The sequence below is a fragment of the Dama dama genome, chromosome 15, assembly GCF_033118175.1.
Source record: "Dama dama isolate Ldn47 chromosome 15, ASM3311817v1, whole genome shotgun sequence".
NCBI classification, from domain to species: Eukaryota; Metazoa; Chordata; class Mammalia; order Artiodactyla; family Cervidae; genus Dama; species Dama dama.
The window spans coordinates 67,250,332-67,275,217 of record NC_083695.1 but is presented as its reverse complement, the minus strand read 5'-3'; the positions used below and the strand labels follow the sequence as shown (position 1 = coordinate 67,275,217).

The following is a 24,886-nucleotide window of genomic DNA, read 5'->3' as shown; positions in this document are numbered from 1 at the left end:
AACACTTTCACTTTCTAGGTGCTAGATAATGATCCAAATTTATCACCATCACCGCTGCTCCTAACCCTCAATCAAAACTAAAAATCATTACAGCCATCTCAAATAGATATTGATCCCAAAGAAGCATATGCCATGGGTGTGTGATCAACTGATTGTGAAATAACAGGTTGTAGGATTGGCTCTGCTCTATTTTGAGCAAGAAATCTTTTAGTGCCACCTGTCAACTCTGTGTGATGTACCCACATCCCGCCTTCAGATCAGGGAAGCACAGAGAATCATGCATGAAACTGCACTTTCAACTCTCGTGCCACCACCCTCCTGTCTCACCTCTCGGGAAGAAGCCTCATGCCCGCCGTGCAGAGGATGTAAAGGGGGGTCTCCTTGTGCTTCCTCACAGGCACATGAGCAGCAGCAAAGCTCAGCAGAGGACGAAGGTAATCGCTGGCATGTTCTGGAGTGTCTGCCATCGCAGAGATTCCTTAAGTAAGATAAAATACTTTCATTAAAGAGTAGATCACAGAGACTCAGAAGACTGATACCCCATAAGGTTCTGTTTAGGTCCTAATCATTTATTTATTTCATAACAGTAGGGCAACAATGAATCCCTCCTATTATCCAGAATCTCCAGAAGAAAAGGATAGCTTTCTTTCTCCCTCTTCTCTTCTCTCCTCTCATTTCTGCAGCAGATAAAAGAGATCAACCATGACATAAATTCCATTCAGTACCTGGCTTGATTTTTTTAACCACTGGTTGGCTGTTTCGGTCTCTCATCTGTTTGATGTCCAATAAGTCATGAGGATTCCCATTATGTCTTGGCCAGAAATAAACAAAAATCCGAGAGCCGCTGCTGCCACAGTCCACAACAAGTCCATAATTCAGATCTGGGTCTTCAGTGTCAGTAGCTTCAAGATCTCCTACTCGAGCCAAATACCTAAGCCGGGCAGAAAGAGGAACTAGTGTTAAGCGAATAGCACCACCACTTAATTCTTCTGTTCATGCGTCTGCATTAAGGCGCTACATGTGCCAAGCACATGGGACTACACATCCTAACAAAGGGATGAAACAATATCGACCATACTTACGGTCGATGTACATGATGCAACAGCTGGTTTACACTGAAGTTACGTAACTAAAAGTTTGGGAGTAGTTCTGAAACTGGCCAGGGTAGCAAATCTTTTACTAAGCATTAAAGGGTTTCTAGGCCTGAGTAAATACTGAGCCACTAAATTGGAGGGTGGTTTGCTTTGCACACTAGATAACTAAGGCAATCCTAATTTCATTTCTATTTATCTATCCTTTCTGTATATAGACATGAAGAATATGGCAGAATGATACCTGACTGACAGCAGGAAGATGGAACAAGTAAAGATGCTACCATCAAAACCCAAGGTTTGAGTCTCAGCTCTAGCACTTTCTATACTTTGAGACTGTCAGGAAATTACTTAACTTCTCTCAGGTAGTTTCCTCATCTGGGAAATCAGGGTAGTTGGGAGTCTCTACCCTCAGAGAGGCAATGGGTATAAAGCAGTTAGCAGCTGCTGTGCCCCTACCCTTGCTCTTACTGTTACATGATAACGATAAGGAGAACTAGCAGAAGATGCTCTGGGGGAAAGGGCTGAAAAGTTCAGAAAGAAAAGAAGGCTACAAGCTGGTAAAATCCTTCTTCTGAGTGATGAGGCTTCAGTAAATACTAAAGTCAAAAAATTAAATAAATATTAAAGTTTCCTCAGAGTGTGAGGGGCTAAAAAGTACAAACATCACTGATGATGTCTTTCAAAGGTTTAATCTGAAGAGGAGACCAGTGAGAATGGCTTTTAGCTTATTACTCAAAAAAAGAGAGCTCTTTCTTGGTGCTAATATACAAGGCATGGTAGGCAGACTAAAATTTTGTCTTCTAGAGTCTTTGAAATTTGAATAAATACTACTATAGATTGAGGTAATAATTGAATGAATATCTTGAAAGGAATACTGTGAATTTTTCCAAGTAATATCACCCCCTCCCCCAGAACAATCATATTTGTGTTTACTGGTGACTTCACATGGCTACACAAAGTTCCTTATTTTGGACAGAAAAGCAAACTTGATGAAAAGAAGACCATGTAGAAACAGTTCAAAAATCAAAAAAGTAGGGCTGAGTACCTTTCCTATTCTAAAACACAAAATGCATTTTTTTTTTTAAAAGAGAGGAACATACATTTGAGCTTCTGTGCTAAGTTGCTTCAGCTATGTCTGACTCCATAGGGTCGCAAAGAGTCGGACATGACTGAAGCAACTTAGCACAAATGCACATAATCCTGTAAATTACTGCATCAGATAGGGTCAGGGAGAACTTTTTTTCTGGATCTGATATGAGAGTGAGTTGTGGGAAGTGAAGCAGATGGTAAAAATCTGTTTCACACTAGAAAGTTTACAGTCCTAAAGATTCCGTTCCACCACAAACTTCCCCATTCTAATCAAATTACTGGGCTGCAATGGGCTCACAATCCACCAAACAATTCTTAACAGGTCACTTCTATCACAGGAAAGTTGGGCAGACATCTGGGTGGTGCCACAGACAGAAAAGAAACAGGCAAGATAATGGATGCCCCAAATGACTTTTCATTTCTCATCAGCAATTCTATTTCACAGATCTTTACCTGCTTTCCTTCTCTGAAAACCACTCTTTCTACTTCACTTTGACAAGATTCTGTATCCTGTCCCCTCCTGTTTAATGAATAACTTTTCCTAGTACATTGGTTCTCAAAAGTTGTTGGCTCAGGACCCCTTTTTACAGTCTTAAAACTAGTGAACTCCAAAGAGCTTTTCCATACATGGGTTACATCCATCTATATATACCATGTTAGAAAATAAAACAGGACATTTAAAATATTTATTAATTTAGACAATCAGTTCAGTTCAGTTCAGTCGCTCAGTCGTGTCTGACTCTTTGCGACCCCAAAGAGCACACTGCACGCCAGGCCTCCCCGTCCATCACAAACTCCTAGAGTTTACTCAAACTCATGTCTATCGAGTCAGTGATGCCATCCAGCCATCTCATCCTCTGTCGTCCCCTTCTCTTCCTGCCCCCAATCCTTCCCAGCATCAGGGTCTTTTCCAATGAGTCAACTGTTCGCATGAGGTGGTCAAAGTACTGGAGTTTCAGCTTCAGCACTAGTCCTTCCAATGAACACCCAGGTTTGATCTCCTTTAGGATGGACTGGTTGGATCTCCTTGCAGTCCAAGGGACTCTCAAGAATCTTCTCCAACACCACAGTTCAAAAGCACCAATTCTTCAGCACTCAGCTTTCTTCACCATCCAACTCTCACATCCATACATGACTACTGGAAAAACCACAGCCTTGACTAGACGGACCTTTGTTGGCAAAATAATGTCTCTGCTTTTTAATATGCTGTCTAGGTTGGTCATAACTTTCCTTCCAAGGAGTAAGTGTCTTTTAATTTCATGGCTGCAATCACCATCTGCAGTGATTTTGGAGCCCAAAAAAATAAAGTCTGACACTGTTTCCACTGTTTCCCCATCTATTTCCCATGAAGTGATAGTAAACTCATTACATATTAACAAATTTTATGAAAAACAACTATTTTCTAAACCAAAAATCTAGAAGTGTGGTAGTGTTTTAGAGTTTTGCAAATCTCTTTAGTGTCTGAATTAACAGAAGATAGCTAGATTTTCATATTGATTTTTGTATTCAACCTGTTACAATAAGTTGTTTTGACTGAAGCATGTCGAGAATGACAGAGGATAAGATGATTGGATGGCATCATCAACTTGATGGACATGAGTTTGAGCAAGCTCCGGGAGTTGGTGATGAACAGGGAAGCCTGGCATGCTGCAGTCCATGGGGTTGCAAAGAGTCAGATATGACTGAGCAACTGAACTGAACTGACTGATAGGAAGAAAAATCAAGCTTCACATAATGTTGCTGGAAAAGGGAACAGTACTTCAATAGCCTTTTTAGATTACTGTGGATATTCTCCTTTGACACTACACTGAAAGTTGACAGGTGGAGTTTCTTAAAGGTTGGTGGCAATGTGGAATCTAAACTCTAAGAACTTTTCATACTGTTACATTAAAATGCACTGGTCTATCTTTCACTTTAAATTGCTTTTACTCATGCATGATGTTGTCACATCATATACTGAAAACTACTGGTTCAGTGAGCTATGAAAATCTTAACATTGACATATTTCGTTCTACCAAAAAACCACATACTTTCATTAATATCACTTCCAATTTTATAAAAAAAAAAGTCTTTGAAGTATTGGGAAGCAATACTTCTGAAGTATTGGGAAACACACCCACAGTGGCAGAAACAAATATCTCAAACTTCTACTTTTCACTTAAAAGTTCAAATTTTATCATTGGCAGTAAATACCGATAGTAATTTTCCGTAAAATGATAGGTTTTTACTTCATTCATTTTCAAGAAAATGTCTTATGAAATACCCATGTCTGAAATTCATGGTTGTTCTGACAGTTATTCTTTCAAGTGAAAAATAGTATGATAAAAGCAGGGCTGTGTTCAGCTCACAACTCAAACAACTGCATTAAGTGCTTTTCCTTGAGACAACCTGCATATATAGTGAAGTGCTTAATGCATATTTCCCATTTTGTCACACAGAACATTAAAAAGATATTCTTAAGTGGAACTTGACTTTTCTTCCCATTGCAACTGTGTGACAGTGAAGATACCATAATTACTGGTTTAATTTGTTACTCTATCTTGATTTGTGCTAAAGCACTAGCAGTTCTACCCAACATTGTTTTTGTATCATCACTGTAAATGTCAACTCAGCCAGAAAAACAAATACTATCACCACAGCCAAAAGGTAGAAGCAACTTAGATGTCCAAGATAGATGAATGAATAAACAACATGTGCTATATACATACAACGGAATACAATTCAGCCTTAAAAAAAAAGAAAGAAATCCTGTCACATGCTACAACATGGGTGAACCTTGAGAACGTCATGCTAAGTGAAATATGTCAGTCACAAAAGACAAACACTATATAATTCCACTTATAAGAAATATGAAAAATAAGCAAATTCACAGAATCAGAAAATAGAATAGTGGTTACCAGGGGCTAGGGGTAGGGAAAAAAATTAGGGTTGTTGTCTAATGAGTATAGAGTTTCAGATTTGCAAGATGAAAAAGTTCTGGAGATTGGCTGCATAACAATGTGAAGATACTTAACACTTAGAAACAAGATGATAAATTGTGTTATGCATTTTTAAAACACAATTGGCTGCATAACAATGTGAAGATTAACACTTAAAAACAATTAAGATGATGAATTGTGTTATGCATTTTTTTAAACACAACCTTAGTATTTTTATCAAAATAGTTTTGGCCTTACAGACCCCCTAAAAGTGTCTCAGAGACTCCCAAGGGTCACTTAAGAGCCGCTACTTGAACAGAACCTTCTTTCTAACAAACACCCGTCTGTTTTTCTTCCTATTCCTTCCCCTTTCCCTTCTTTGACATGGTTTCAGTTCTTAAGGAGCCTCCACTCAACAATGCCGATGCTTGGGATATTCACAATGACCTGAAAAGGCATCCTCCTTCTGTTCTAACAGGGAGTGTCATTATTCTCTTTAAGCAGTTTGCTTATATTTCACGCTGAGCCCTAAGATTTCTTTCCTATTTGTTTGCTCCACCTCTCCATTTAGATTCTCAGTTTCTCAAGAGTGAGTACATTAACTGCATGCCCCAACACAGTCACAATGTTCCTCACATTTCTCCAATACGTATCAATCAATACTGACTGGCTTGGGCCTAGAGCTCACAATATGAAGCTGCTGGTCTGTTAACAATTCACCTAGGTCTTTGTATAGCTATACTCAAAATCAGTTGGTCTCTTTCTTAGAAAATTTCAGTGTCTTTCCAAAGCATCCTATCATCCTCTTTGGTTCCTGTCACAATAAGAAACCTTACAACTCTAATTTGGGTACAACTCAACTTTGCTTTCTTTTCTCTTAAAGTCGCCATGTGTGCGTTGGCAGGAAAAAGTCAGCTGACACTACAATACAAGGAAGAAAGATAGGACCAGAGGGCATTTATGTTATACTTTCCACTTGAATCTCGAATCGGTGGCTGCAGAAGTCTCAATGTTTCTCATCTTCCATACAGATGAGTAACTGAAGAAAAATTCTTCCCTTTGGCTTGAAGTAATAGTATCATCTCTTTCTGGAATTCTGACCTTTTATGACCTATTCACGCTTCTTAGAAGCCCTTCCTCATCTAGGCTCCGAGCAAAGATGCATCGCTGGTCCTTTCTTGGATATTTTCATTTCTGATTTGCAATACTAGACTTACTCATCATGATTAACTACTTGCATTGCAGGATCCTCCTGCTTTGCTGATGCTGCACTAACTCAATCCCTAAAGAGGACTTAAAGCCCAAGAGAAAAATTCCAAAAGCTTTGGAATCCCTCATACCCACTGTCCCAGGAGAGATCCAATTTACCATCACATGCACTTACTCCCACCTCAAACCCACACATCCTCTCTATATGAGAAGCATGATTTCCCTCCGGTCACTGCTGAGTCAGTGAAAAGAAAGATACCCACATATACATCACCCATGGTAGAACTGGAAGACAATTGGCTTTTCGCTGCCATTATCCTCAAAACATTAACAGCATTAGAGCAATAACTGACCAAGCCATTAGCTTACAAAATCAACACAAATTATACCACTTCTAGAGTTCAAAAAGAACTCAGTAACATGCCAAAAGTTCACTAAAGTGGACCCCATTAGCATGGAGCTACCACCTCTTTGATGAATTGTCATCATCTCAACTCTGTTCAAGGCTCGAAACCAAATATGACATTATAGCCAAAGTAGCTGTGCATGACTGATGATAGTACTACATGCCCAGAAAAGCATCTTGTAAGGTTACTACTTATTTCCTAACAAGATTAATCAGAGCAGTCAGAAACATTTATAATTTAAAGCTCTGCTTATAATGAACACCATTAAGGACAAGCAAATGAATAAACACATAAAAATGTCTTCCATTTCACCAACAAAATCTCTGAATTGCTCCACTATACATTAGAACCCTTAACTTCATCTGTATATTTGTTTACCATTTTTATTCTAACCATAAGTAAAGGCTCCTTTTCACTTGCTTTAAACAGAATTAAAACTCCTAAGGAAGGCCACTATTGAGCCAGTTACTGACACAGAAGCTCTCACTCAGTAATTCCCAGGTAGCAAAGGAACATGAAGGCACCTTTCAACAGCTACCAAAGACATTCTTCAGAACAATAAGCCAGACAAAAATTTCCCCACTAATAAAGACAGTAGTGGGGATACCAAAAAGTTGTTGTTGCTTAGCTGGTAAGTCATGTCCAACTCTTTTATGACTCTATGGACTCTATGGAGCCTGCTAGGCTCCTCTGTCCATGGAGTTCTCCTGGCAAGAATACTGGAGTGGACTGCCATTTCCTTCTACAGGGGATCTTCTCAACCCAGGGATTGAACCTGGGTTTCCTGCTTGGCAGGCAGATTCTTTACCACTGAACCACCTGGGAAGCCCTACCAAAAAATGAACATCATTAAACATTAAGGTGAAAAAGAAATGTACTGAATACAACAGTTCACTGTTTGTCTTGCACATTATACATGTATACATGCTAAAAAGAATCCCTTAAACTAAAAATTATTAATATATTTTAACAATTTACCAGCATCCAGGGCTAGCACATTCCAGAACTTTCTGACCTGGAGGAAATATTTCCCATCTGAACTGTCTGATAGGATAGCTACAAGCCACACATGGCCAATGAAACCTGAAATGTGACAAGTGCAAAGAAGGAACTGTGCAGACAGTATTTGTTAAGTAAGTGAATAGACGAATGAATAAATGGGTGAACAATACAAAGTCAGTCGGATGAAGCTGTTGGAGCACATATTATATGGCACATGCTAGATAAATAGTTGACTAAAACAAATCTAGCAAAAAATATTCTTAAAGATAGCTTTGCTGTGCACGTCAGGGGAGGACAAAGGGTATATGAGAAATCTTTGCAATTGTGCTCAATTTAGCTGTGAACCTAAAAATGGTCTAAAAAATAAAGTTTATTTTAGAAGCATAAATCAAAAAATAGTTCTGGATTCAAACCTTACTGACACTCATCAATCTCTAAATTTACCTTTTTCTAAGTTCTAGTTCTGATGTAAACCTCCTGCTTTCTCCTTCAGCAGCAATGGGAATACATGTTCACATAACAATTCTTTGGTTTTGATATTGAGGGAAAACCCCCATTCATGCTTCTAAAATTTTGGGCCATATCACCACCAAAGTTATATGCTAGCTTCCACCAATGACTGAAAAAATTCAAATTAACACAGTTTCCAATACGATTTGAAAAAATTCAAATTAAAATATTTTCCCCAATTTAAATTGGAAAAAATGCCTATTAAATGTATGTGATATAAAAACCACAACTACAAGTCCTTGTCCTAATTTTTTATAAGGTATTGAACTTAAGGGATGGGTATTTCCCTCAATTCCTAGTTATTTGCTTAATCATTTAATCATCAGCTAATGCTCACTGGTGCCTAACAGTAACAGCCACCACAAAAAATAAATTCTGGAAGAAAAATTTTAAATGGAGTTAGTGCTGCCCCTTACCTTCATTTACCTTCATTGTATATTTGCAGGGCAGAAAACAGAGAACAGGAAAAAAATCAAGATTATTTCAAATAATACTACTAAGACTAACATCCACAAACTGTAGAGCAATGCTTCCCAACTTAGGCTGCATATTAGAATCACCTTGAGAAAAGGTCCAGTGATTTGTATTTTTTTAAAGGTCCACAAGTAATTCAGGGGCTTCCCTGTTGGCACAGATGGTAAAGAATCCACCAGCAATGCAGGAGACTGGGTTCAATCTCTAGGTTGGGAAGATCCCCTGGAGAAGGAAATGGCTACCCACTTTAGTATTCTTGCCTGGAGAATCCCATGGACAGAGGAGCCTGGCGGTCTACAGTCCATGGGGTCAAAAAGAGTGGGACATGGCTGAGTGACTAACATGCTTTTCTCATAGAATTGAATACCACTATAGAAATGGTCTTTAGAAAATCTGAGTTATTGAGTCTACTTTATTTTTTAACAAATTTCCTCTCTCCTGCCTACTGTCAAGATGTCAGTATATCATTAATGACTGTCATCAGTGTGTCCACATCTCATGACCACCATACCCTTCCCATTACCACCATTCTAACTGGCTATTACCGGCTATGTCTGAGACAAGAGAGAACCAAGCTAATTAAAACAGTATGGACATGTACACAGTAGTATATTTTAAATGGACAGCCAAAAAGGACCCACTGTATAGGACAGAAAACTCTGCTCCATAATATGTAACAATCTAAATGGAAAAAGAATTTGAGAAGAATAGATACATGTATATGTATAACTGAATCACTTTACACCTGAACTAACACAACATTGTTAATCAACTACACTCTAAAAATAAAAAGTTAAAAAAACAAAAATACAGTTTGTTAAACAAAAGCAAAGAGGCTGTATCTGAGAGCCTAACGTATCAGTACAGTATGCAAGCTCCTAGTACATGAACTTAGTGACATCAAATCTGGTTACTCATAATCTTCTTCCGGTTAATCTCTGCCTTTTAATTTTATTCCTGATTCTTGACTATGTACAGTCCCTGGTTCTTTGTTCCTGATTCTACACAGTTAAACTATTATCGCATTGGGAAACAATTATTCCTTCACATCTGCCTTCCTACCTAGATTACAAGCTCCATGAGTTCAGGGGCCACGTTTTATTCACCTTTGTACTCTAGTGTCTAGCTCAGCGTCTCACATGCTGCAAGCTCTCAACAGGTGTTTGTTTCCTAAATGCCTCGTACAGGCAGACATGAGTGAAGTTTAAGGACACATGGTTATTTGTGGCCATATGCAAACAAGCTTTCAGTAAGGAACAAGGAGCTCTAAGGCTATACAGCAGCTGGCTGCTTCGCCAGAGCATTACAGAGTGTAAAGATTTTATTAAGGGTGTGAGGATTTTGTTAAGTCACTACACAGGCACAGTCTGAGTGTTCCTTAGCTCTGGAGCTAACTTGTTTCAGTTAATTCAGCATAAGTATTTACTGAATCTGGCCACCTGAGTTTAATAGTAGGTGAGAACTATCAGATCACTCTACCTCCAATGAGTCCCTCAAATTCATTTTCTTCTCTCCATCATCATTGCTGCCACCCAAGTCTAGGCCATCATCCTCTCTCTATTGGAGTATTCCAATTTATTCTCCATAGTACCACCAAAGTGACCTTTTCTTAAAAAGCAGTTCTGATCACATCACTCTTCAAGTTTTTCAAAGCCTTCCTTCTACCCTTAAGATAATGTCTGCTAAGTCGCTTCAGTCGTGTCCAACTCTGGGTGACCCCATAGACGGCAGCCCACCAGGCTCCCCCATCCCTGGGATTCTCCAGGCAAGAACACTGGAGTAGATTGCCATTTCCTTCTCCAAAGCATGAAAGTGAAAAGTACCAACACTACACTACCTTAAATACAATTAACAAGACTGCAACAAAAACTCAAATCTAATCGTAAAATACTTTAATATTAAGATAATGTCTAAACCCCCTAAAATGGCTTAACAGGCCCAGTCTGATCTGCCCCTGTAGCTGTACAGATCACCACTCACTGCCTAGTTGTCCTTACCCTAGCCATATTACCCTATAAATAAGTCCATAATTAGACCATGCTATGTTCCAGTGAGAAACTCTGCTCAGGTATGTCAAGAAAATCTCAATAAGCATTTAAAACACTCAAATTATGGACTGAGTTTTCTAAAGCTAACAGGTTCCTCAAGATCAGCTGTTAATAACTCTGTCATGGATCTAAAGAAGTGTTTCCTCTTTGAAAAGGAAGAAAGAAAAATACAAAGCAATACTGTTACTGGAGGAGGAAAGCTGAAAACAAACTTCTTGAAAAAAAAGCACCAAGGTCTCCATGCCGTGGTTCCTATCACTTAGCACATAGTGGCCAGTCAATAAATGTTTGTTGAATGTTTTAACAAATGAGTGACCAAAGTGAATAGGAAATGAGAAATTCTGGGGACAGAACAACCCAGAAATATTAAGGGGAGGATGCATGTGTCCCAATTCTGACCAAAAAAGACTCAAGGAAAGAGTTGCTGGAGGTTTCCAGGAAGGGTCTTCATTCTTTTAAGAGAGCATGGAAAGACCTGTTTCTCTCCTACAGGACACGAGTGAGTGCAGGTAGCCCCGGCTGCTCTTACACAACCACTTAGCATGCTGACAAAACGGGCAACTGAGACAGAGACTCCCATCCTGAGAGCCAGCATTGAACTTGTGGTCCTTCTACCCCTGAACTTCTCATTATGTGAGCCAATAAACATTCTTATTCTTTAAGTCAGTCTGACTGTCACTTGTAGCCCAAAGCCTCCTAATTGATCCTTTCTGGGAAGCAGTAAGGAGAAAATCATGTTGCAGATGATGAACACAACATATTACCATTTCGTTCTGTAACCTAACCAGAAACTAATCTTTAAAAAAATAGCAAAATTGGGATTTTCCTGATGGTCCAGTGGCTTAGATTCTGCACCCCAATGCAGGTGAGGAAGGTTCGATCCCTGGTCAGGGAACTGGATCCCACATGCTGCAATGAAGACCCAGTGTAGCTGAATAGAATAAAACAAATTAAAAAAAAAAATAGCAAAATAACTGTTTTAAAGGAATACAGATCTTCTATGCACTGGTAAGCTATATCAAACAAAAGCTGTATTAAATAATTCCAAATGTATTTTCTATGAAAAAAGGTATTCAGCTTTCATGGAACTAACAGTAGGTTAGACTTACAGAAGAAAATACTAATGAATTGGAAGGCACAGCAATATAAAATATCCAGAAAAACACAGAGAGAAAAAAAGACTGGGCGGGGGGGAAGGGAACAGAACATAAGTGGGCTGTGAGAAAATGTCACGTGACTCAACATATGTCACTGGAGACACCAAAGGAAAAGTGGGAGAGTATAGAAAAATATTTGAAGAAATAATATTAAAATTTTTCCAAATTTGATTAAAAATGATAAATCCATAGATCCAAGAATAAACAAATCACAAACATAAGAATCATGAAGAAAACTAAACCAAAGCCCATTACAATCAAATTGTTTAAAACCAGTGATAAAGAGAAAAACTTAGATGCAGCCAGAGGAAGACACATTACATACAGAGAGAACAAAGAGAAAAATGACAACAGAGCTCTCCTAAGACAAGCCAGAGGACAGTGATGCATCATCTGTAAAGTAAAGAAAGCAAAAAAAAAGATCAACCTAGAGTTCCATTCTCAGTGGATACTTCTTTTAAAGGGAAAGCAAAATGAAGACTTTTCCAGTCATATAAAAGTTGAAAGAATTCACCAACCACAGATTCACACTACTAGCAATGTTAAAGGAAAACCATTAGGGAAAAGGAAAATGATACCAAATGGAAATATGAAATCTACACAAAGGCATGAAGAGGCCCAGTAATGGGCCTTTTTTTCTTATTTTTAAAAACCTCTTTAAAAAATAATTGAATGCCTAAAGCAAAAATAATAATGTATGGTAGAGCTTATAACATATGTAGAAGAAGTAAGAAGTATGACAACAATAGCACCAAGGTCAAGGAGAAAGAGAAGAATGAAAGTACATTGTTGTTGAGTTTTTACACTGTGTGAAGAGGTGTAATATTACTTGAAGTAGTAAATTAAAAATGTATATTCTAAGCCTTAAACCATAAAGCAACTACTGAAAAAACAAAAAACAGAGTTATATCTAGCAAAACAACAAAGGAGATAAAATGGAATCATTAAAAATGTATTCAAAAAAGGGGGGGGTGGGGTAAAGAGGAAAGACAAACAAAGAACAGATGTGACAAGCAGAAAACAAACAGCAAGACAGATCAAACCCTGAAGATAACTGATTAATGTAAAAACCTGAAGAACCCACATAAAAGGCACACATTGTCAGACTGGGTAAGAAGACTCAATTAAACTCTGTCTACAAGAAGTACACTTGGGGAAAAAAAAAAAAAGAAGCACACCTGAACATAACAAAACAAAAAGACTAAAACTAAATGAATGAAAAAACATCTATCATGCTAACACTAATCACAAGAAAGCTGAAACTGCCACAGAAATACCAGGCTAGTAGATTTCAGAGCAAAGAATATAATCAAAGATAAAGAGTCATTTAATAACCATAAAAGGGTCAAGTCATCAACAGTACGTAACAATTGTAAACATTTATGCACCCAGTAAGTCAGTCCACCAAAACAAGGAAAGAGAAACACACCTTTCATGGTTAAAAGGTAGCATTAGCATTTCTCTCAATCAGAACCGAACATTACCGAAATAGGGATTAAGATCTTTTAATGTAGTAAGTGGCATGCAATTTTAACTAAAAGTGCAGTATTCCCCAGTATAAGAGTCAAAGAGTCAAAGGTGGTTGTTGTTCAGTCTCCAAATTGTGTCCAACTCTTTGTGACCCCATGGACTGCAGCACCCCAGGCTTCCCTGTCTTTCACTATCTTCCTGGAGTTCACTGAAATTTGTGTCCATTGAGTCAGTGATGCTATCTAACCATCTCATCCTAAGGTAGCAGTATGTTAAACAGCTTATCAAGATATTTATGACTTCACTGCCAAAGCTGGTCAAAGCAATGTAAAGGTGACTCACCTTTCATATTGCCTATCTCTTGGTGATGAAGCACCCCAATGTCGAAAGTCCATGATTAACATAAGTAAAAGGAGACAGGATATGAAGAAGAGTCCTAGGAATGCCACCCGCTGCCGGGGAAATGGGCTCACTGTGGGCACAGTGAAGTACCAGGAGGCTGGACAGAGGAAGGAAAAACTGATCCTGAAATAAGACAAACATTAGTAAGAAAAGTCTCTACAATTGAGTGCTAAAAATGATTTTAAAGCTGGATTAAAGCCCTTCCTAATAAAGGCAAATAATTTATGCCACCAGAAGTCTAAATGTTCATTTAGTCTCAAAGTTTAGAAAAGGACCTATATGGTTCATGGAACTTTTACTATATAAACTAAAAAAGCCTTCTCTGCTCTTTTTCCAGAGTCTGCACTTTGGGGTGAAATTCAAAGAACTAACTTCATGTTAATGAAAAGATCACCAGTTTCCCTGTGCAAACTCATATAACATTGAAGAATCAGAGCACTTGCAACGGTCCCACCAAGCATACTGTCAAAAAGACAGAAGAGACAGAAAATTTAATAACTGATTTTTAAAACTATTTTAATGGGTAACATAGGCACACAGAAAGAAAAAAAAAATCAGTTTAAAGGATATGTAGTGGAGAGTGAGTCTTGTCCCTTAACCCCTCATTTCCCTCTCAGAGGCAACCACTATTACCCAGGGATATTCTGCGTGTGTGTGTGTGTGTGTGTGTGTGTGTGTGTGTGTGTGTGTGTGTCAGAGGCAACCACTATTACCCGGGGATATTCTGTGTGTGTGTGTGTGTGTGTGTCAGAGGCAACCACTATTACCCAGGGATATTCTCTGTGTGTGTGTGTGTGTGTGTGTGTCAGAGGCAACCACTATTACCCAGGGATATTCTCTGTGTGTGTGTAGGGGGGGGGGTCAGTGTTTGTGTGTATGTGTGTGTCCTTCACTTAGTCGTGTCTGACTCTTTGCAATCCCATGAACTTTATGCAAACACAAGAATAAACACATACCATCAAGGTAATATATCTGTGTGTGTGTATCTCTACTCCTTTGGTTTTACACCAGTAGGTATAACGTCCTGCATCTTTCTCCATTTATTCTATTTGACAACTGTCTCATTTGGTACAAGTTGCCCCACACATCCACATAAATCTTTTCTGAAACCTTCAGAGTATTATAATGTATGAATAAGTGTATTCAACTGTGAAGTTCACTTTTCATACCAACTCAAAAGGACCTCAGTCTGTTTTCAAAGTTCATTACAAAACAAAAAAATTTTTTTGTTTGTGTTTTTGTTTAACTTCCTCAAGGGGCACCTAGCCTCACTCAAGTGGAAATCTGAAAGAACATTACAACCTAGTAGCACTTATTAGAACAGAGCAAGCACTCACATGCAGCCCTAGAGCAAACCTCACTTATAACAATCTCCCAAGGCCTCTCAACCTGCCTGCCAGCCCCCAACTGAGCTTCCAGCAGAGGATAAAGTGTGCAATCTTACCTAGCCATGGGTTCCCTTCAGTGGTCTCAATGCCTGTCACCTCCTTTTCCTTTTTCCTTGAAAATGTGGTCTCCTCGTCCTCGGCATCTCCTAAGTCTGCAGCCTGGAAAGAGTTGGTTGGGTTTCAGGTTCATCTCCAGCAGTGCCCACGAGACTATACTCCCCTTCCCCCTCACGAGAAGCCATGGCGCCCACCCACTCTCCGGGCTCCCACTACAGATGCGTTTGCTCTTGTTCCTGGGGCTCAGCGGTCCCTACCGCGGCTCCCTGGGAGCCGGGTGTTCTAGAGGGCCGGCGACGTCCTCGAGGAACCCACCGTCCCCAGGTGGCGGGGATGGGAGTTCCTCTTCCCCTAGCCAACCCTTCCGGCCCCACAGCCTTCCCGTGCTCACACTCACCGGTCGAACCGCCAGCGAGGTCCCTCAGCACCGTTCTGCTAGGTCCAGTGGCGCTCCCAGCAGCTTCTAACCGAGCCGGAAGGAGGCCCGGGCAACCGGCGGCGCCACGTCCCCAAGGAAACCGCAGAGAGCCAATGACTGACAGGGGACTCGCGGAGATGAGCGGCGGGCAAACCAGCTCCGTCGGCCGCACGTCGGTCCGCCAGGGTGACCAATCCCCTAGAGCGCTCGGCCTTAATGCCCGCCCCGGGATTTCGTGCGCGTCCAATCCGGAAGGGTGTCGAATGGGGCTCCGCCTGGATGGGCCGGCGGGGGCTCACAGTGGGAGAGGTACCAAACTGAGCCCAGGTCCCCGGCGGCTGTTGCCCTCTCGGTGGCGAGAGTTCTCTGCTGGGCTCCTTCTCTGAGGCTGTTTTCGGGACAGAGCGGCTCGCCTTTTTGGGGAGTGGGGGTGGGTGGGGGAAGGTTAGGAGCCGGGGGTTCGCGACAGAAGTGTATTCCTTGCCTACAGCCAATCAGAGGTTTTGTGTCCGCAAACCCTGCTGTCCAGAACGGCAGTTCTCCCTACAGTCTCTCAAACATGCCCCGGATTCCCTGTCTTGTCCCGTGAGAAAAAAACATAAGTTGGGGACAATGACGACTACATCGAAGCACTTATACCCATTCATTCAACATTCAGTGAATGTCTACTGTGAGCCAGACATTACGAGCGGTTGTGTCCCTGACCTCCCGGACCTTACGGTGATACACACAAGGATAATGTTTCCTGAATGTTGCTTTTCTGCCATGGTTATATCAGGGGTTCTTCTCATTGCCTGGAGGGAGCCGCTTGGACAGGATGAAATCCAAGTCCTTACAAACGTGGCACACACATGGCCGTCCACGACCTGCCCATGCAGCCTCTTCCACTGCTCACCTCCCTTTTTATGCTCCAGTCGCACACCTCTGGTTTCTGCCTCCACCTGCCTTGATCCTCTTTGCCAGATGAACTCAGCCTCGTCCCTTACCTCGATTTAAGGGTCACTTTCCTTAAAAGCCTTACTTGATCTACACCTCCTTTATAGATGCCTACTGTTTCACTTGGGCTTCCCTGGTGGCTCAGAGGTTAAAGCGTCTGCCCGAAATGTGGGAGACCTGGGTTCAATCCCTGGGTTGGGAAGATCCCCTGGAGAAGGACCTGGCAACCCACTTCAGTATTCTTGCCTGGAGAATCCCATGGACAGAGGAGCCTGGTGGGCTACAGTCCACAGGGTCACAAAAGAGTGGGACACAACTGAGTGACTTCACTTTCATTGTTTCATTTACCACGTTGAGTTAGTTATATTTATTTATGTATCTATCCCAATAGACAGGATATCCTTGAGGGCAAGGACTATCTGCTTCCACAGCAATGTTGGACACTGCCTGGCACACAAAATATGATTCATATATGACAAAAAAGTGAATGAATGACTGTGGGAATAAATGAAGACCACCCAAATGAGAACAAAGAGGCTATTCTATGCCTGATTAAACAAGGCAGTCGTTCACTATCACTTGGCATCTGGCAGATAACTAAAGACTGTCAGGGGAGTGGGAAAGTTTAAGGTAGAAAAACAAAAAGGGAAGATTTCATTTATGCACTGATTTGAGAGTACTGGTGTGGGGAAGCTGGAGGCAGGCTCACTAGAAGTATGGCATCTTATGTGATTGTTTTGGTGGTGCATATTTGGCTTTCTCCAGTTGGTCCTGAGTTGGAAGAGCAAAAATTGGGGAGGCTGACAGTCACTGACCAGTCATAAGAATTCTGGGCTGATTGCTGCAGAGATCGATGCTGGGCTGATTGCTGATTGTGGGTCAGAGTTTTAATTGTCATATGTGGTCTGACCGTTATCCAGTTTGTATATTCAGTCTCTTGTGACTGTTTCTTTTTTCCTCCATTACCCTCCCAACCTGGTTGAGTTTCCTAGCTTGCTTCAATTCTCACCTTTCTTCTTTGTCCCTCAATCCTTACTCCGCTTGTGTTATATTTTATCCAGGCCCCCAGAAACTACATTGAGTAGAATAGTTGTGTAAAGTTAGGATTAATCGCAAAAATATACAAATGCCAAGTAGTTTTTTTTATTCTAGAGCCCAGTTTGGTGCCTGGAAAAAGGTCGATGTGGGAAAAATTCAACAAATGTTTTGGCTTTTTTCTTTTTTAATCCTTGAAGTTGCCTACTAACTATGCAGTTATAAATCTAATCTATGTATGTTTCAAATTCCAGTGTTCCACTCAATGAGTGTTTTTGAGCAGAAATAAAATTTCTATTTCTCTTTTAAACTGTACTTAACGTATATGGCTGATGAACTATTAGAACTTGATGGTGCATTCAAACATCTTCTAATTTACATTTCATAACTACTGTTACAAAACAGAAAAGAGAACTTCCCTGGTGGTCCAGTGGTTAAGAATCTGCCTACCAATGCAGGGTACAGGGCTTCAATCCCTGGTCTGGGAAGTTTCCACATGCCGCAGGACAACTGAGCCTGTGTGCCACAGTTACTGAGCCCTCAGGCTCTAGAGCCCATGCTCTAGAGAAGCAACAACAGAAGCCATCTCAGTGAGAAGCCTGCTCACCATAACTAGAGATTAACCCCCGCTTACCGCAACTACAGTGAAGGCAATGGCAACGCACTCCAGTACTCTTGCCTGAAGAATCCCATGGACGGAGGAGCCTGGTAGGCTGTAGTCCATGGGGTCACTAAAAGTCAGACATGACTGAGTGACTTCACATTCACTTTTCACTTTCATGTACTGGAGAAGAAAATGGGAACCCATTCCAATATTCTTGCCTGGAGAATCCCAGGGACAGAGGAGCCTGTTGGGCTGCTGTCTATGGGGTCACACAGAGTTGGGCACGACTGATGTGACTTAGCAGCAGCAGCACCACAATTAGAGAAAGTCTATGCACAGCAATGAAGACCCAGTGCACCCAAAAATAAATAAATAAATACAATTTAAAAAACAGAAAAGAAACCTACATTTTAATCCCAATACTGCCTTTAAGCATTTGTAAAGCATGATTCTTTACAAAAGCCTGCAGTGCTTATTTGATTAACAGCTTACAGGGCTGAGTTCTGAGGTTTCCAGTCAGGCGGCCAAAAAAATGGGTTGAGATCATTTCTCCATCTCATTTGCTGTAATTCAACATGTTGAAACAAATTACAGAAATACGCATTTCAAAACAGGTTTTTAACTGCTTTTTACAGGCTTGTCTACAATTAAATTTGCAATTTTCTCAAGATGTCCTTGACTCTATCCAGCAAAATCAGTCAAACCAGTCCCACACTATGTGTTAGTTGTATGCTTAGCTTAATTTCTTATCAATTCTCCTTCATTCCACACTCCATCCTGCCCTAACCTCTAATGGAGTTTAGTGTGGTCTTCGCTATCCCCTCCAAGTTTACTGATTTCTCCTGATGTGTCCTGTAGGTACTTTATTGTCCAAGACCAAATTCACTGTCGCTCCACTCATCACCTTATCCACCCAAACTTCCTCCATGCATATTCCCAACTTTGATGAAATACCCTGTGATTCACCCAAGCAGAAATCTGCAAGTCATTCTTGAATCTATTCCTTCTACTTCCTTTTCCCATTCCATCCAGTTAGTCACTGGGTGTTCCTAATTCAAAGACCTATTCTAATATCTTCTGCTGAAATCTTCTAACTGGTCACCCTACCTCCAAAGACCCATGCCCCTCTCGAGTACCCTTCTATCGTGACATAGTGAAATATAATCATGCTATTTCCTGTTTTAAAATCCTTCTGTGGTTTCCCATCCCAATGACATACAGTCCAAATTCCTTGGCATGGTGTGGCAGATTCTGCTGACTGCCTACCCCAAACACCAATGACCTCTCTTCCACCTTGTTAACAGAATCCCAATTTTATTCTAGTAACCACACTGCTATGCTTGGCTATGTGTTTCAAGAGTGCCAGCTCCCACCTCAGCCCTAGAGAGTAAACTGTGACCAGTCTGTATCCATCACAGTGGCCTATTCCTTTACCAAGTATTGAGCCTGGGCATATGGTACAGTTCTAGCTAAAGGGAAGTCAGCTGTTGGGAGGAATGGGAGGAGGATGGAAGACATTTTTGGGACAGATTTCCTCCATCTTAAAAGAAATTAAAAGTTTACATAATGAGAGAGAGAAGAAAAGGGCCCTTTTCTACCTCCTGAAGGATACCTGGAGCTGCTGTAGTCATCATAAGATGGGGTAGGGGGCAAGCCTGGGAATAACAGAATAGAAATATAGAAAAAACATGGGAGAAGCCCTATTTACAGACTTATTATTTAAGGCACTAAATTCATTCTTGTTCTTATTTTTAAATCAGTTGAATCAGGGGATTCTGTTAGCTATGGTCTCCTAACTGATGTGTGCTTAAGTCGTGTCCGATTCTTTGTGACCCCATGGACTGTAGCCTGCCAGGCTCCTCTTGTCTTGGCTTAAAATGCCTGATATGATCTAACCCCCAATATCATCCAAGCTCCTCAACAGGTATTCTCACATACAACCCTGACATATTTACAGTTCTCAGAATTATGCCTTTTCTTACCTCTGAGCCTTTGCACTTGTTATTACTTCTGTGTAAATGACTTTCTTTCACTTCTCTACCAAACGAACTCCTCAAAGCTCAGCTCACGTGTCAGCTCTCTCTGTGAGCTCCCCCAGTCAGCTCTTGTGCTTCCTGTCTGCTCGTGTAGCACTATGCTCATGCATACTTCTATTAGGGCAGGAATAATTGTTTTAAAGGCTGGCAGCTGTTTGAGTGGGCCTGGTATCAGCTGGCCTGGTAGGAAGACAGAATATCTAGGTTTTGGATGATAATGGGTATGTTTGGTCAGGGAAAGTGGGATCCCCTGGGCTTACTCTAGATGGGAGAGGTTTAGACCAAGAAGACTTCAATTACTCTCCAAATAAAACACAGTAATTTTGAGCATTCCCTCTAGAGACTGGGTTTGGGGAGCTCTGGTGAAGAAAAAAAAATGAGATAAAAGATGAGGGACCTGTGCAAGGTGGTGGCAGACAAAACAGGAGAGAGCAGCCCGAGAGAGTCCCTATATTGTTTGTCTATAGTTGTATAAGAAATGATCTCTCCCAGTTTCTGTGGATCCGGGATTTACAAGCAGTTTGGCTCAGGGTCTCTTGTGAGGCTGCAATCAAGATGTCAGCTGGGGTTCTAGTCATCTGACCTCTGAACTGGCACTGACATATATGCTGCTGAAATGGCATACTTACACGGTGGGCAGGTTGATGCTATCTGTTGGCGGGAGGCCTGTGTGCCTTCTCACATGGACCCTTTCCTGGGATCCTTGGCTGTCTTCACGATGTGGCAGCTGGCTTCTCCCAGAGCAATCTGAGAGAGAAGGATAATGTGAGTGCCAGGTAGAAGCTTTTTCTTTTTAAGGCCTAGCATCAGAAATCACCTATCTTCACTTATGCCACATGTTATTTGTTCAAAGCCAGTCACTAACTCTCAATCCACATTCAAAGGCGGGGCAATCAGGCTTCACTTTTTGAAGGGAGAAGTATCAAACAATTTGCAGACATATTTTAAAATCACCAGTCCTCAAGGTGGTCAGGGAACTTTCAAATAATAGCATTGACATCTAGAACTCATCTCTGAATTCTGTGCTACATTATAATCCTCTCCATGACCCTGAACGTTCAGTAAAAAGTTTAATAACACTATAGCCATGTGTTGGAGTACCTTGAAAAATGATGGCCTAGAAGTGCAAAAAGATGACAGCAACGGTAGGAAGTGAATTACCAAGTAGGATGATTGAAAATTTAACAAACACAGGAAATCGGTGCCACAAGTCATTCACAGAAATGAAAGGCTCTTCAGAAATATCAGCTGGGGAGGTGGGATGCAGTTGAAAATGCCCACAGTACTTGGGGTGAAGGCATGGGGAGAAGGATATTAATCTCCTTCTCCTGGTTTCCATTCTGATTTTATTTGAGTGTGGGCCATGTGAATTTGAGGATTCTGACTCCATCCTGGCTCTAGGAGTGGGACATGCAAGCCAGGCCTAAGGTAATGGGCTAAGTCCCATCCTTTGGCCACAGCTGTTGTTTTCAGGAGTGGTCACACAGCCTAATTCAAGGCAAAGAGACATATTTGCTGGAGCAAATAAAAAGTATATTTGCTTTTCTTAGGGAGTGTTTGAGGGAGGCCCCCCCACTCCCCAAATTCTTGATGACATGTTTAAGTTACTGAGTCCATTGAAACCTGAATTCCATTCTATCTCTGGATAGCCAATTATTTGAGCTAAAAAATATCCTTAACTGTTTAAATCAGTATGAAAGGGGTTACTCTTCTTTCAATGTGTTGTATGTTTGATAATTTTCACAATTAATAGGTAGGGGAAAATTACATTAAATACCCTTTTCTCAGCTACCAATCTGGGAAAGATTAAAATGTTTGATGATATACTATGCTAGTAAAGGAGTAAAAAACATTCCATTCTTCCATATGCTCAGGCCCCAAATCTTGGAGTTATCCTTAATCCTTCTCTTACTCTCATACCCACCCCCCACCCAGTCCATAAGAAAAGCCCGTTGGTGCTACCTTAAGAATGTATTTCAGAAGAAGCCATTTCTCACTAATCTCATTGCTACCACCCTGATCTAAACTACTAAGGCAATGAAGAAATGCACATTGGATAAGGCAAACATGGATCAGGTAACAAGGTCAGGGATGTACCTTTAATAAAAAGTGCAAAAAAGGGAACTAGAACCTGGAAAACAGCCAGGAAAAGGACACATATAATTCAGGGCTTTAAGGTTCACAGGTTGAGGCCCACATCTGCTGTTTTCCGCTAATGATGATATTTATATTGTTGATAATGTTTGTTGCATCCACAACTGTGGCTAGTTGCTTGCTTTGAAACGATACCCCATATTTATAAAGGATTCAGCACCACAGAGCATTAAAAATATATCACATCTACTTAGATAAATAACCCAAGTGTCATTCCCTGCTGATAGTTTATCTTCTTTGTATGTCAAGGACAACAGACAGTTTACATTCTCTGATAATATTCAAGGAAAGTTTTGCAATTTTAGCCATTTTACTTAAGAAATTAAAAATATTTAAATCTAGTCTTTACGATACAAATTTCACACATTAATTGAGGTCACACATGACACAGACCTGAAGTCAGGATATTATTGTCAGGGTTATTTGTGAGATATCCCTAATTTGGTGCTCTTGTCTAGAAACAAGTTGATTGTGCAAAGAAGCAAAGGACAGTAACTAGCTGTGGGCATCTTGGTTTCTTGATTAGCAGTTAGGTAACATGATGCCATCGATTTCTGCAATGGGTGAACGGGCAGTCATAAAGAAAAGTAAGTAATAATAATTATAATAATCATCTTAATAATAATTAATATTTGTTGGGTTCTAACTAGTTGATAGTATAGTAAGAATTTAACATTCTTTTTTGACGGAATCCTGAAACAATTAAGTACTTACATATTATTACTATTACCATCTTACAGATGAGGTAACTGAAGTTTGGATTAAGTCATGGAACTTCAGCTACTCTATGCTCTCTCCTTCATCTCTGACATTCATGACCAAGGCAATATCAGGATGAGTCAGAGAGAAGTCTCTGTTTCTTCCTTTTTTAAATGATTGTAATGAACTATTTTGGGATTTATTATCTTGATCTAGAGAGGCAACACTGTGTGCCTAAGTTTACACTCTGAGGTCAGGCAGGTAAGTGTTTGAAATCTGGTTTCACAACTTTCCTAGCTGTGTGACCCTGAGAAAGTTATGTTGTGAAAACTCATTTTCTTATCCATAAAATAACAATAATAACACTTCTAGGGTTGCTGCCCTCAATCTTTCTCCACAGCAGCCAAAATGACCTTTTCAAAATGCAAAATTTGATCATGTTATCTAATTTCAACTCAAAATGAGATCCTACAGTTCTAAAGATATAAACTGATACCTTTAACATGACTTTCAAAGCCTCTCATGGTCTGGCCCCTAATTTACCTGAGAGGGAGCATCTCAGTTTATGCTTCCTCTAGTCCTCATCAAAGACTGGCCTAAACCTCTCACTACAGGACTTTTGCAATACGACAGTCTTTTTGTCCAGAAAGTTCTGCCTCCCTTACCTCTTCTACTGCTCCCCATGATTCGGCTTAACGCTAACTTTTAAGATCTTATTTTAAATGCCACTTTCCCTGTGTAACATAACTCTATTCAAGTCCCTCTAACATATACTACTAGTGTATCATATGTTTTCCCTTCACAGCATACAACCAGGTTGTAATTTTACATTTGTGAGCCTCTGGTTAATGCCTGTGTTCTTCACTAGACCCTAAGCTCCACCAGAAAAAAGACCATGCCTAGGGTTACTCATCTTTGTACCCCAAGCACCTAGTTCAGGGCCTGGCATGTATCATTTGAAAGAATACGTGAACTGGCTAACACTATTAAGCTTTACTGACCCTGCTGAGACTATAACGTCAGTCTACAAAACAAGCATCATCTGGATGTTTAAAACTAGTAGGGTGATATGCTTAGTCGCTTCAGTCATGTCTGACTCTTTGCGCCCTGGTGATAACAAAGTAGTATTTCTCAAAGTGTGAATAACCTGCTGAGAAAATGCAGATGTCCATGCTTCATTCCCAGAGATGTGAGTTGATAGGTCCAGGATAGGGTCTAGAAATTTGCAAGTCTCAGGGTGACCACTGGTAAGAGAGGAAGGAAAGGAACAGAAAGGAGAAGCTAACTCACAATCTATCTGTTAGTAAACTCTTACAAAGTAATGGCAGGGCTCTTTTCCCAGTCCTGGTTTCTGAACTCTATTTTGAACTTGTTGCTTACAAGGCAGCTGCCCAGAATTAAGGCCATGTTAGGAAAAGGATGAGCTTTGCTAGCACCCTGTTGTGTGGTGTCTCCGGCTACAGCTGCAGGACACCTAGGAGGGCTGAGGGGTAAAGGAACTGGAACTTAATGGATGCATCATTGCTACCACCTAAGGGGAGAAACAGCAGCCGAGGCCCAAGAGCTGTGTGTCTCATTCATTATTATTTTAAATAAATTCTGCCAAATTCTTACAGTGTTTCAGGTACTAAGCTATTCTGAAAATATTAATATTACTATAATGTTACAGTGGAAAAAAGAAAGATACTCCTCCTGATGGGGCTTCCCACATACTGATAAATAACTGCACAAAAAGTAAATGTTTATTGGAATGTACCTCTTAATAATAGATGAATGGGG

At 40.6% G+C, this 24,886-nt stretch overlaps 1 protein-coding gene across 8 annotated transcripts in view; it reads right to left on the bottom strand.

The window, feature by feature from the left end:
* ENTPD7 (ectonucleoside triphosphate diphosphohydrolase 7) overlaps positions 1 to 24,886 on the bottom strand; it is a 117,012-nt gene that overhangs the window by 23,261 nt on the left and 68,865 nt on the right. For 6 of the 8 annotated variants that reach the window (XR_009696131.1, XR_009696128.1, XR_009696129.1 and 3 more), the window contains exons 2-7: positions 20,884 to 21,001; positions 15,623 to 16,056; positions 15,225 to 15,327; positions 13,721 to 13,903; positions 726 to 931; positions 328 to 478 (exon numbers count right to left, since the gene is read on the bottom strand). Coding sequence is in view for 3 of the 8 variants with exons in the window: in XM_061162363.1 (XP_061018346.1) it covers positions 328 to 478; positions 726 to 931; positions 13,721 to 13,903; positions 15,225 to 15,232 (548 nt within the window). In the remaining 5 variants the exon portion in view is untranslated. Of the gene's footprint in view, positions 1 to 327; positions 479 to 725; positions 932 to 13,720; positions 13,904 to 15,224; positions 15,328 to 15,622; positions 16,066 to 20,883; positions 21,002 to 24,886 lie in introns of those variants that run through there. The other 2 variants (XM_061162365.1, XM_061162364.1) reach the window with 2 other exon arrangements.